Genomic DNA, 14831 nt, shown 5'->3' on the forward strand with positions numbered 1-14831 from the left:
TCTACACATCGGATTAGCAGCATGGTAGCAGCAGTGAAAAAAGCACTGAAAGAATATATAGGTCCAAAAGAAATCAACCCGTGTGCGCAACCTCTCATTGTTGCTAAAATTCTGCAGCCCAGGTAACATGCTGGTAAATCTTCTCTGTACTCTCCCCATTGCAAACATATCCTTTCTATAATCTGGATGACAAAAAGAATCTCAGTTTTCTACCTGTGACCTAACCAATGTTTTATACAGATTAGGCATAACCTCACTGCTCTTAAACTCTATGCCTTGGCTAAGGATGTTAAGTATGCCTTATGCCTTCTTATCTAGCTGCCTTGTGCTACTTTAAGCGCACCAAAGTCCCTCTGATCCCTGGTACGTCCCAGAGTCCGATTGAACAACATGTATTTTCTTGCCTTATTTGCCCTGTCCAAGTGCATCCTCTCATACTTATCCAGATTGAATTCCATTTGCCATCAATTTGCTCATCTGATCATCTATTTATATCTTCCTGTAGTCTACACCTATTCTCACTATTTACCACCCCACCAATTTTTGTATGATTTCCAAACTTGCTGATTAATCATCCCACAGTGAAGTCTAAATCATTTTGATTACACCAAATAGCAAGGACCCAAACACAGTTCCCTACAGAATCCCACTTGACACAGTCTTCCAGTCAGACAACCACCTTCAATCATCACTCTCTACTTACTGTCACTCAGCTAATTCTGGCTGCAATTAGCCAAACCTTCTTGGAGTCCACTCTTCACTATCAGTCTCCCATGTGGGACCAGATCAAAAATCGTGTGAAAGTCCAAGGAGACTATGTCAAATGCCTTGCCTCCATCTACTTGGTCACCTCTTCAAAGAATTCAATTAAGTTGGTCAGACATGACTTCTCCTTCTTAAAATCATGCTGACTGTTTTTGAATAATTCCTGCCTCCCCAAGTGCAGATTAATTCTGTCCCTCTGAAGTGCTTCCAATAATTTCCCCACCAGTGAGGTTAGACTGACTGTTGGTTGTTTTGTTTCCTCTCTCCTTAAATAACAGTACCATACTGGCAAGCTTCCAGCCCTCTGGCACCTCATCTTTAGCCAGGATGAAAGATTATTTTTAGTGGCCTTGCTATTTCCATCCTTGCCTCACTCAATAGCCTAGAATACATTCCATCTAGCCTTGGAGATTTATCTACTTTTAAGCCTTACAGACCATGCAGAATCTGAGTGGTATTTGAGTAAAGATTGAGTAAAGATCGAGTAAAGATCAAGCAACAGCTTTTATCAGGATTCAGCTACTAGTGATGAAAATGCCAATGCAAAGGTGCTAACTACAATGTCAATGATGAAGCCACCTTGCAATGTAATATCAACTGGACAGGGCTTGGAGAAATTCTTATGCAGCAAGAACAATCAAGTACATTTGTAAACATGGCATTAATGCAAACTGAACAGTAGACTTAGACTAAGGAGGACTACTAGCTGTTTTTCTTTATTTGAGAGCATTTTAATCAATATCTGCTTGGGAATAACAAAGTGATGAAAGAGTCTGACCATAAGTCACTTCAAGCATCTTTCTCAAACTGCTTCTAACTACACAAAACATCTGTAAAGAATGCTACTTTATTTGTGGGCGGCACGGTGGCTAGCACTGCTGCCTCACAGCGCCAGACACCCGGGTTCAATTCCCGCCTCAGGCAACTGCCTGTGTGGAGTTTGCACATTCTCCCCGTGTCTGCGTGGGTTTCCTCCGGGTCCTCCGATTTCCTCCCACAGTCCAAAGATGTGCAGGTCAGGTGAATTGGCCATGCTAAATTGCCTGTAGTGTTTGGTAAGGGGTAGATGTAGGGGTATGGATGGGTTGCGCTTCGGCAGGGCGGTGTGGACTTGTTGGGTCGAAGGGCCTGTTTCCACACTAAGTAATCTAATCTAATCTAATCTAATTTGCAAAAACATCTGGACATAAAATATATAAAAGGGAAATAGATGCACATTATTGTGCTGTTCAGTGCAGCACTCCCTAAGAAAGAAATTAAGGATGCTAAGGCTGAGTGAGAAACAATAGCTTGCTATTTTCTGTGAAGTCATCAAGACAGCAGGGATGTAGAATCTGAAAATCAAGTGACTTGTTTAAATCAGATAATTGTGCAACAACATAGGAGTCTCCAAACGCTTCAGGAAGTAGTGATGAAAGAATGACCTTAGAGAGCGTATTAGGCAAACTGAAATGAAATAATCAGTCAAGATGGCAGCTTATACATAGGAATTAGTCATTATCCCCAAGGAAATGAAAAATAATTGAGGCACATCCATACAAGCTAGTGAATTAAGTCTAGTCATGGGAAGCTAAGAGAAGAGCTCTACTGGCCAAATATGAGCAATGAGATTAAGAATCACATCAGCCAGTGGACCTGCAATGGAATTCAGGGAGCTAGGTAAAAAATTAGCAAGCAGACATAGAAAGCAATCTGTTAACTTCGTTGGCTGAATGGCTGGTTTGCAGCGCAGGATGACACCAACAGCATGGGTTCACTTCCTGCATTGGCTGAGTTTACTGTTAAGGACCCGCCTGCCCAACCTCTCCCGTCACTTAAGGTGTGGGGATCCTCAGGTTAAACTACCACTGGTTAGACCTCATCTGGAATAGTCTGTATAATTCTGGGGACCACAATATAAAAAGAATGTGAATGCACTGGGGAGGGCACAGAAGAGGTTGACAATGGCTACTGGGATGAGGAACTTCAGTAAGTAATGGAAAAATGTAAGGAGGGCACTAAAACTGTTACAGCACTATGTCGCACAACTTACACAGAAACAGCATGTTTTAGATCTAGTAATGCATAATGAGAATAGGATCAGTTAGAGATCTTGGAGTTAAGGATCTTCGATGGGATAGCGACAGCAAGATGTTAGAATTTCAAACTCAAACTTGAAGGCAAACAACTCAGGTTTCAAACCAGTATCCTTAAGTTAAATAAAGGCATTTACAAAGGTATAAAAAAAGTCTAGGAAAAAGTGAGGACTGCAGATGCTGGAGATCAGAGTTGAAAAGTGTGGTGCTGGAAAAGCAAACCAGTTCAGGCAGTATTTGTGGAGCAGGAGAGTCAACGTTTCAGGCATAAGCCCTTCATCATTCTTGACTCTCCTGCTCCTCAGATGGCGCCTGTCCTGCTGTGCTTTTTCAGCACCACACTATTCGGCTATAAAAGAAGTCTCTAAAGTGAAGTGGGGAAATAGACTAAAGGGTAAAGTCAGTGAATGGTCAATGATAGATAGATATTTAAGTAGATATTTCATAATGCTCAGAAACAAATTATCCTGGTCAAAAGGAAAGAATTGATGAGAAGGATGAAGCAGAAGAATGAATAACAAAAAGGTAGTTAAGAAGAATATCTAATCAAAAACTAAGGCATACAAAGGAACAAAAACTAATTCTAAAGGAAAAAGTCATATCAGACTCGAAATGTTAACTCTGCTTCTCTCTCCATAGATGCCCATAAGCCTGAGTTTTCCACAAGATTGGGATGTTTTGTTTTAGGAACCAGCCTTGGCTGACTTAGAAGCTAATAAAGGAGTAGAAAATTGATGAAATAAGTAAATTAGCAAGAAATATGAAAACAAACAATAAGAACTTCTATTGATACATAAGACAAAGCAAATAAAGTGAGTGTGGGACCTCTTGAGGATGTGAATGCAAAATTGATAAAGAACATAGAAAAAGCAGATAGTGTAAACAAGTATTTTGCTCTTCACAATGGAACAAATAATGAACATCCCAAAGATGTCTGGGAAAATGGATATCAGCAGTAGAAGGAAAGAGGAAATAAAGGCTTGATGTACCTCTGCATTATTCTTTCCTGGACTAAGTCAGCATTTGTTTCCCAACCCAAACTGCACTTGAACTCAGAGGGTAGTAAACCACACTGCTGTTGCTTTGGAGCCACATGTCAGTCAGATCAGGTAAAAATGGCAAATTTCATTCCTGCATGATCATTTGGCCAGAAGCTCATCTCAGAGTTAAGTATAACACCAAGTTTGTAAGCAGTCTGTTTCTGTTCCAGCAGTTGCCACAGAGTTAGATTCAACAGCTAGAAAATGAAGTTTGTGGCAAAGTCTGAAAACAATGACCTCAGTTTTCTCTACATTTAATAAAAATATTACTATAAAAACATTTACATTAATTCCTACTGTGTAATTCAACATTAGTTCTGCAGATTACAAAATTACTAAATAATAATAAAATAACCTTTCTTTTAAAAGGTAAGCCAAATGTAATCAGAATAGAAGAACAAATCAATATTTTAATCTTAAGTTTTTTTATTAAATAAATTGATTTAAATTCAGATCAGTAGTACATACCTTCTGTAGCCAGAGGGTTACACATGGCCTATGAAATAGATGATGACATGGTAACTCCGTCACCAACTCCTCCTTCACATATTCGCTGCAACAGATGGCACAGGATTGCTCCAGGCCTACAGGATCAATAGTAGAATGGCCATTTAGAGTCACAGTAAATCATAGAGGCATACAACATTGTAATATGCTTTTCAACCCACCAAGTCTATGCCAACCAACAAACACCAAATCACACTTATGCCATTTACCTGCACGTTGTTCATAGCCTCCATTTTAAGTACTGTAGTCATCCTGATGCTTCTTAAATGTTGCAAGAGTTCCTGCCTTCACCAACCTATCAGGCAGCATGCTCCAAATTCCTACCCCACTCTGTGTAAAAACATTTTTTTCAAATCTCCCCTAAACCACTTGCTCTTCACCTTAAATTTATACCCTCTAGTCTTAGATGTGTCTGCCATGCAAAAGAGATGCCCACAATGTAATCTTGTCCATGTCTCTCAAACTTGGAAACCACCATTAGATACTCCATGGAAAACAAACCCATATTTTGCAATCTCTTCTCATAACTGAGACTTCTAATCTTAGGCAAGATACTGGTGAATCTCTCTGCACTCTCCGCAATGCAATTACATCCTTTTAACAGCATGGCAACCAGAACTGCATGCACAGTTATAGAGTCATAGAGATGTACAGCACGGAGACAGACCCTTCGGTCCAACCCATCCATGCCGACCAGATATCTCAACTCAATCTAGTCCTACCAGCCAGTACCTGGTCTATATCCCTCCAAACTCTTCCTATTCATACACTCATCCAAATGCCTTTTAAATGTTGCAATTGTACTAGCCTCCACCACTTCCTCTGGCAGCTCATTCCATACATGTACCACCCACTGCGTGAAAAAGTTGCCCCTTAGGTTTCTTTTATATAGTTCTATGGCTTAACAATGTCTTAGCAAGTTGAAACAAGACTTTGTTGCTCCTGTATTCTGCAGCCCAGCTAACAAGGGCAAGCATCCTATATGCTTTTTTCACCACCTTATCTACCAGTTCTGACATCATTATGGTGGACTAGAACACCAAGCTCCCTTTGTTCCTCAGTTCCTCGGGACGTATCATTCATTGACTACATCCTTCCCTTAAGGACTTCCTAAAATGCATCACCCTACACTTGTTGGGATTAAATTTAATTTGCCATTGCTCTGTCCAAACTACCAATTGATCAATATCAGACTATAGCCTGAAACCATTTGATTCCAGTTTGTTAACTTGCCTTGGTAGCATTGACTCTTAACTTTTGTACCAGCCTTCCATGTGGAACCTTGACAAACGCCTTATTGAAGTCCATAAAAACATTGCACTAACCTCATCAATATATTTTGTCACCTTTAGTCAGAATGGAATTCCCTCCAACAAATCCGTGCTGACTATCCCTGATCAATCCCTGCCTTTCCAAGTACAGTATTCATTAATCCTGTCCTGCAGAATGTTTTCCTAATAACTGGTGTGTAATTACCTGGCCTCTCTCTGCTGTCCTTCTTAAATTAAGAGACAATATTAGCTATCCTCAAGTCATCCGGCACTACACCTGCAGCCAAAGTATTAGATACTTCTACCAGAACTCCAGAAATCTCCTCCCTTCCCTCCCATAAAGCTTGGGATACATTTCATCAGGCCCTGGGCATTTATGCACCTTTATGCTTGCTAAAACATCTAATACCTTACTCGTACTTGGAAAATGCCTGGAGATTTTCCATCATCCTCTCTGCCAAAGATATTCCATGGCTTCCAAACTTCTTCTTTAAGCAACCCTCTATACACAATACTTTTGATGGGCCTCTCCTGTTTTTAATATGCTGTGCTTGACATATCCTTCTTTCTTTTTTTCTTATCAAACTCTTGATATCCCAGGTTCTGTGGACTTGCTGCCCTTGCCTTTCACTCTTAGGAGAACATGCTGGCCTTGAATTCTCACTATGGTACTTTTAAAAGATCTTCATTTTTCAAATATAGATTTACCTACAAGTAGCTGCTCCAATTTCATGTTTGCCAGATCCTGTCTAAAGACATTGAAATCAGTCTTCCCTCAATCTAGACACTTAAGTTTCAAAGTTATTCTTGAAAGGTTTAAAAATAGTGCAGAAGTTAAGAGTTATGATCACTATCACAACATGCCCACTAACCAATACTTCAACCACTTTATTGCATTATTTGCTAGAACACAAATCACAGATCCAGGACACGACTGTACAATTGTTGTTTGAAATGAAAAATATTATCCTGTATTTAAGAACATCTTAATACATTACTATTCCATTTAGGCTACAGCAATAACATTGCTCAGTCTCCACAAATTACTTCTTTTTCAGAACATAGTTATTATGCAGCTGACAAGAAGCCCCCATTCATTTATGTGAATCAGAGTCATAGGGATGCACAGCACAGAAACAGACCCTTCAGTCCAACTCGTCCATGCCAACCAGTTATCCTAATCTAATCTAGTCCCATCTGCCAGCACTTGGCCCATATTTATAATGATATACCAATTCAGATGCCATTTAAATGCTGTAATTGTACCAGCCACCCCCACTTCCTCTGGCAGCTCATTCCATACACACACCACCCTCTGCGTGAATAAGTTGTTGCTTAAGTCTCTTTTTTATCTTTCCCTTCTCAACCTCAACCTATGTTTTCTAGATCTGGAAAAGACTTTGTCTATTTATCCTATCCATGCCCCTCATGATTTTATAAACCTCTTATAAGGTCATCCCTCAAGCCTCCTATGCTTTAGGCAAACAGCCCCAATCTGTTCAGCCTCTCTCTATAGCTCAAATCCTCCAACACTGGCAAAATCCTGTAAGTCTTTTCTGAACCCTTTCAAGTTTCATAACATTCTTCCGATAGGAAGGAGACCAGAATCGCATACAATATTCCAAACATGGCCTAACCTATGTCCTGTCCAGCCGCAACATGATCTCCCAACTCCTCTACTCAATGCTCTGACCAATAAAGGAAAGAGAACTACAACCAACACAAACTGAGAAAACAGAAAAGGTGAACAATTGATTTTAATAATATCCAGTTTAAATAGAAATTAAGCATTCAATTAGAATACTACTTATAACTTTTTCATAATGGAGATAAACCGTTTGGTTAATCATTAAACATGTCATGTTATACTCGTCCAATGTTGCTTAATAGCATCTTCATCCTCTGCAACCTCTGTCACAACAAAAAACAAGATTAATGTTGTGGAATCACTATTGCTTTGCAAGTTACCTATTAAATTTCAGAACATCTGGACTTGGCTGTACAAATGGTCCCCAATTTACCAGCGTCTGATTTACAATAACTCGTAGTGATGAACAAGATTCCACATTGGGGTGTATTGATAGTATAGTCCAACATGTAAACATTTACTCATACTTATACTGTACGGTATTACATTCAGACTTGTATATAGTCAACTTATGAACATACTCAAAAACAGAATCAGTTCTTAACCTGGGGACCACCTGCATAGTACTTCCCTCATTGATGCTTCATCAAGTATTTTGGAGCTCTGTTCCCAACTTATTTTTGGGAGCACACCTCCACTACGATTTAAGAAAGCTCCCCTCCTTCTGAGGACAACTGGGGCAGCTGTTGAAAGGTGGCTAAGCAGCAATGCCCATGATACAAAATCATCTTTCAAAATAAAAAAAATTCAACCTTGGGTAATTGCCCTTCTTCTGAATATGACGCAAATGTGAATGTGTGATGCCACTTAGGTAGTAACAAATATCTTGTCATTAGATAATGCACCATTATCTAATTAGATAGTGCTGCCACTGCTGAAATCAACTAATTCTGTACTACGAGGGGGATCAAATTAGTGTTTTGCTTAATTTATTCTTTGAAGGAGGAAAACTCCAACACTTGCATATCAAATTACAATCAAAATAATGAACGAGATTTGTGACACTAGCTTCAAATAAATTTCTATTGTATGATTTTATTTATTCTTCAAACTTTATGTCAGGGCCTACTCAAATCATTTAGGTTAACAAAATAATTTTCAGAAACATCAATGCATCAAATAATGCCATAAGTATTTATAAATATATTAAGTCACTTACCGTTATGCCCCTCAGAAATTGAAAGTTGTGGTAAGCATTCAATTGTTTCCTTGGGAGCTGGAGGGGGAGCTTGCTCACCATCTATGGCCAGAGACTCAAGGTGTGCTAGAGCAGCCTTTAAATAAATACAGATTTAAAACTGAAACATTAAATTGTAACAGGAAAAAACTAAAATGTTAGTTTGTGTATACTTTATGCATCAGTATATATGAAAAAATATACTTAGATGCTTAAAATTACTCTATATACAATATAGAGTACCTTTGTGAATAGAATCAAATTGCTACAACATGTGATCAAATGCAATACTGAATCAGGTACAAGTGAACTGCAACATAAGGATACTACGGCACTAACCTTGGCCATGACACTGAAAGGAATTCATCATCATATTCAATTGGGCTTGATATTTGTCTCAAAATGTTGCATTATAGAATCTAATGAATGCAAACTACTAATTATAATTATACTGTATTTTCATTTTAATACGTTCACTACAGGTTCATAGAATATGCATAGGTTAAATATCTCACACAGTGGGATATGGCAGAAGAAACCTGTAGATAAATAACATTCTCACATTACTTTATAACTTCAATTTTTATTTCTTGCTCTGGGGCAGCACAGTGGCTTACTGGTTAGCACTGATGCCTCACAGCGCCAGGGACCTGGATTCAATTCCAACCTCGGGCAACTGACTGTGTATGGAGTCTTCCCACAGTTGAAACATGTGCAGGTTAGGTGGATTAGCCATGGGGAATGCAAGGTGGGGGGTGGGATGCTGCTCAAGGGGTCAGTGTTAACTCAATGAGCAGAAATGACCTGCTTCACACTGTAGGGATTCTTTAATTTTATCTTTGGCACAGAGGCAGAGTAACAAGAGCTCCAATTCAGAAGAGCAAGTCTATAAAGCAGGACTTAAGATTTCAGAACGATTAAGAGTACCGGTGTTATGAAGTTGTAGAGAGAAAGTGTGAAAGCTGGCAAGGACTTAAACAAAGAGTGTGCTGAAAAAGTTAAAAAATGCAACATTTGGCTTGAACCAAATAGCTGAACTGAGTTGCTATGGTACACAACAAATTTGAAATCGGCCAATCAGTTTAAATTATGCCCCAAGATACCAAACTCCAATTGAATTTGAATTTTACTGTTTTGATGACATCAAACCAATGAGATGATCCGTTGTTTTGAGGTATAAAATTCAGCCATTTTGAACAGTAAGCCAGAGCAGCAAAGAGCACTAACAAATAGACTGCTCGCAGAGATGCTCTCTAAAAGGTACCTTTTCATAAGAAATCTGTGCAGCAGAAAATCGAAGAACAGACCCATAAAAATCTACATAGAAAGATAGAGGAGAATCGACACAGCTGCGTGGTTTTGAAATTTGAAGTTTTGTAAAACCTACTCGGGGGGCATTTTATCAGATCAGTATATTGTTGTAGAGTGGGAGGCTTACAGTGTAGATAGTTGTTTAATGTTCTTTTTTTTCCTTGGAGATAAGAATAAATTGTTAATTTTTTCTTTAAATAGTGGGATATGGTAGTTCTTTGTCACTCATACTTTTACAGATTACAAGGTAAGGTAAGCTTTTCTGTGTCTGGTGTAAATTATCAGAGGTGTTTACTCAGTGTTGGATCACCGATAAAAGTGCAGTATGAAACTGCACCAGGTTATAGTCCAACAGATTTATTTGGAAGCACACTAGCTTTCGGAGCACAGGTCCTTTATCAGGTGGTTGTCACTGATAAACCACCTGATGAAGGAGCGGAGCTCCAAAAGCGAGTGCTTCCAATTAAACCTGTTGGACTATAACCTGGTGTTGTGTGATTTTTAACTTTTACACCCCAGTCCAACACCGGCATCTCCAAATTATGAAACTGCATAAGACTACGAGCAAGATAAGCTAGAGTTGTGAGTTTATGCTTATCTGAAAGGTCTGCAATTGCAAAAAAGCAGCTGTCAGTATTTTTCTGCTGGTTAAATTCTTTTATTATATTTGCAAAAGTTACTTTCAATAGTGACAATGACTTGAGAAATGTGATGTTAATAAATCAGTGAAAAGCTCGACTCTGGGCAGATTATGTGTACTATAGGTTGCAACTCACTAGTCTGGTAGCATCAGTACCAGGTCTTCGCCAATCAGAGTACATTTCCCAATCATAAATGGTCATGTAACAGGATCAGCTTGTGAGCTTTCAAATCCATTTCTTTCGCTAAACACTTGGGTTACCACTGACCAGAAAGTGAACCGGCCCACCCATATAACTACTGTGACGAACAAGAGCGGGTCAGAGACTGGGAATCCTGCACTAAGCAACTCACCTTCTGACTCTCCAAAGCCTCTCCACCAGCTACAAAGCACAAGTCAGGGGTGTGATGGAATATTCCTGACTTGCCTATATGAGAGCAGCTGTAACAATACTTGAGAAGTGTGACCCCATCCAGATCAAAGCAGCCCAATTTAATTGCATCATATTCACAAACATCTATTCCCTTCGCCATTGACATATAGTTGTAGTTCTGTGTACCATTTACAACATGCACAAATTTTGTCAAGGTTCCTTCAAGAGTACCTTCAGAATACATGACTATTATAATCTAGAAGAACAAGGGAAGCATATACATGGAACATCACCACCTTCAAATTCTCCTTCAAGTCACTCACCATCCTGAATTAGAAAGATATCATTATTCCTTCAGAGTTGCTGGGCCAAGATCCTGGAACTCTCTCCCTGACAGCATTGTAGGCATACCTACACATATGGACTATAGTTTACCTCCATCTTTTCAAGGAAATTGGTGACAGATAATAAATGTTGGCCCATCCAGCAAATGAATGAAAAAAAATACCTGCCATTCTTGCTAATGATGTAGTTAAATCTTTCATAAAAACAAGTCTCAAAGTGCTCCTTATTCTTGTCCCTCAACCAACTCAGTCAATCATTTAATTTGCTGGTTTCAACGTTTTGATTTGCATAAAATTGGAAGTTCTACTGACCCTATATTAAAACACGTACCTCCTTTCTTGCGAAATTCCAAATTGTCACTGAGCCAGATATTAATAGATCCAAAGCACATAAACTTTGCTTTCAGATTCAATGAATTTAAATACATTGGATGCCCAAAGAGACTTGGGAATGCAGATCTATAGATCTCTAAAATACCACAAACAGGTGTAGAACATAATCAAGAATGCGAATGGAATGCTGGCCTTTACATTTTACGGACTGGAGTATAAGGCTGTATAAGTATTGTAGGAGAAAGTGAGGACTACAGATGCTGGAGATCAGAGCTGAAAATGTGTTGCTGGCAAAGCGCAGCAGGTCAGGCAGCATCCAAGGAGCAGGAGAATCGACGTTTCGGGCATGAGCCCTTCTTTAGGAATGTAAAAGTATTGTTTCAGTTATATAGAACCCTGGTGAGACAATATTCTGGCTTCAAGAGGTGTATTTTATCCTGATTTTTTTGAATGAAGAAAAGTTGAGATAGAGGGGTTGAGTAGATTATTCAAACGCAATGAAGTAACCAGTTGAAGCCTTGGCTTTTTTTAAAAAAAAGTTGGAACAATACAAGCAGCCTGAGTAGGTGGAGCCAAGCTCCCACGGAACCAGGGCTTTTAGTTTTAGCTTTCAGCAGTTGCTGGAGTCTTGAAGTTGGATATGGAAGCTCTTATTCCTCTCTGCTACACCTAAAGCCGGAGTTGTCTTCCTGCTACTAGAATTGCATGTGAGACAATTTTACTGAATTTGCCTTTGTTGAGAGTGTGGTGCTGGAAAAGCTCAGTAGGTCAGGCAGCATTCTCCTGTTCTTTGGATGCTGCATGACCTGCTGTGCTTTTCCAGCACCACACTTTCAACTCTGATCTCCAATGTCTGCAGTCCTCACTTTCTCCTCCCGAATTTGCCTTTTCCAAGGGTGCATTTATGGGATGTTGTTATATTGAATCAGTAAATAAGTAGTAGTTAACATTTATATTATGCATTTTGACAGTTACAGTTAAACTTTTTAAAAAATTTTGCCTGCATTTTAACTGTAGTTCAAAAATAAAGTGTGTTTCGCTTAAAGTTGAGTAGCTTGTCCAATCAAATTGCATCTGGAACACAACACCCTACACTTACCTTTAAAATAAGAAAACATTACGGCCAAGACTATCTTAATATATTTTGAGGTGGTTCGGTCTGGTCCACAACAAACTAGGGGCTCTTGTCAAGATCAAAATCTCTAATTCCAGATTGAGTTGAGGATTGTTGGACTCAAAGGCGGCGAGTGGTATTTTATATTTCAGATGTTGCATTTGGTTGGTTTAAACAATGTGTGCCCTATGTAATAATGGCCCTTTCAGTTGCTAAGAATTTCCGAGGGCTAAAAGTAGTCACTTCAGAATTTATAATAAACAAACAAGGCAAGGATTTCAGAAATAGCAAACAAATTGAAGTTGAGTGCCTGTGTCTGAAAAGAATGGGAAAATAATTGCAGCAATAACTCTACATTTACAATTGCCAGGAATGCAATCAAAATCATTGGAGATTGCTGAAATTCAAAAGCAGCTTGAATTAGAGGCAATTGCAAAGATAAGAAAAAATAGCCCTGGCAGAACAAAAAGAAAGGATGGCCCTAGCAGAAGGAAAGGAGGGAGGAAGTCTTTGAACTTCAGAGGTTGGAACTGAAAAAACTCAGTCGACTTTAAATCGCGAAGGAAGAGGTGAAAGATAGGAGTAGTGATGCAGACAGTGATGGAGAGCAATCCCATTGTAGCCAAAGGCCCGGTGGGGATCTTATTAAATATGCTGGAAATGTGTTGCTGGAAAAGCGCAGCAGGTCAGGCAGCATCCAGGGAACAGGAGAATCGACGTTTCGGGCATAAGCCCTTCTTCAGGAAGGGCTTATGCCCGAAACGTCGATTCTCCTGTTCCCTGGATGCTGCCTGACCTGCTGCGCTTTTCCAGCAACACATTTCCAGCTCTGATCTCCAGCATCTGCAGACCTCACTTTCTCCATCTTATTAAATATGCCCAAGCATCGCCAAAGTTCAATGAGAAGGATGTAGAAGCCTTTTCTATTTCATTTGAGAAAGTGGCTGAATAAATTAAATGGTCAGTGACCATGTGGGTACTGTTGATCCAAACAAAATTGGCAGACAGAGCAAGTGAGGTATTTGCATCACTATTAGAGGACATATCTGGGGAGTATAACAAGGTGGAAGATGCCATCTTAAAAGAATATGAGCTAGTAGCAGAAGTCTACACATAACGTTTTAGAAATCAGAGGGGGGAACTTGGTCAAAAGTACATAGAGTTTGAAAGGATCAAATAAAGTAATTTTGATAGATGGATAAGGGCACTGAAAACAGATTAAACATATAATGCTATTAGAGAGAATTATTTTAGAGGAGATCAAAAATTCACTCCCAGAAGTAACAAGAACTCGTGAAAGAGCAGAGCTAAAATTGCATGAATAGCAACAGAAATGGCTAATGAGGAGCAGTCAATTCATAAATCAAAGCTTGGCTTCTGACATTGATTTGGGGAAAAGAGAAATCCTCAGGATATAAGGGAAAAACAGGTCCCATTGAAAATAGTGAAGATAGTTTACCACAGGATAAAAAGAAAACCCATGAGGGAGAAAGAGAAGTAAAACAAAAAGCTATGGTGTTTTCACTGCAATAAATTAGGCCACATGAAGTCACAATGTTGGTGGTTTAGAAAAAGCAGAGGGAAGACTTGCTGCAGTCATATAGGGCCTTGGCAAGGCTATACCTTGAGTACTGTGTGCAATTTTGGTCTCCTAGTCTAAAAATGGACATCCTTGGTATTGAGGAAGTCCAACAAAGGTTTAACAAATTGCTTCCTGGGATGGCAGGACTGACATCTGAAGAAAGACTGAATCAACTGGGCTTGTACTCACTGGAATTAAGAAGGATAAGGGGGGGTGTGTGGAATCTCAGAAACACAAATCTTGATGGGTCTGGACAGGATAAATGTGAGAAGCATATTCCCAATGTTGGGGAAGTCCAGAACAAGGGGTCATAGTCTAAGAATAAGGAGTAAGCCATTCAGAACTGAGATGAGGAAGAATTTCTTCACCAAGTTGTGACCCTGTGAAATTCTTTCCCACAGGAAGCTGTTCGGGCCAGTTTGTTCGAAACATTCAATCAGGAACTGGATATGGTTCTTGTGGCTAAAGGAATCAAAAGGTATGGTGAGGAAGCAAGAGTGAGAAACTGAAATTGCATAATCAACTATTGTCATATTGAATGGTGGTGCATATTAGAAGGGCTGAATGGCTTAATTTCCATGTTTCTCAGACGGATATGCGAAAACACAAAACCCAGTGAGTTTTGTTTGAGTAGCAAAGGAAACACAGTGG

At 39.3% G+C, this 14831-nt stretch overlaps 1 protein-coding gene across 4 annotated transcripts in view; it reads right to left on the bottom strand.

Moving 5' to 3' along the window:
- The window catches only part of pja2 (praja ring finger ubiquitin ligase 2), a 104571-nt gene that overhangs the window by 5159 nt on the left and 84581 nt on the right, over positions 1–14831 (bottom strand). For all 4 annotated transcript variants that reach the window (XR_006314654.1, XR_006314649.1, XM_043710414.1 and 1 more), the window contains exons 7-8: positions 8466–8580; positions 4349–4464 (exon numbers count right to left, since the gene is read on the bottom strand). Coding sequence is in view for 2 of the 4 variants with exons in the window: in XM_043710414.1 (XP_043566349.1) it covers positions 4349–4464; positions 8466–8580 (231 nt within the window). In the remaining 2 variants the exon portion in view is untranslated. The remainder of the gene's footprint in view (positions 1–4348; positions 4465–8465; positions 8581–14831) is intronic.

This window comes from Chiloscyllium plagiosum, chromosome 2 (genome assembly GCF_004010195.1).
Source record: "Chiloscyllium plagiosum isolate BGI_BamShark_2017 chromosome 2, ASM401019v2, whole genome shotgun sequence".
Taxonomy (NCBI): Eukaryota; Metazoa; Chordata; class Chondrichthyes; order Orectolobiformes; family Hemiscylliidae; genus Chiloscyllium; species Chiloscyllium plagiosum.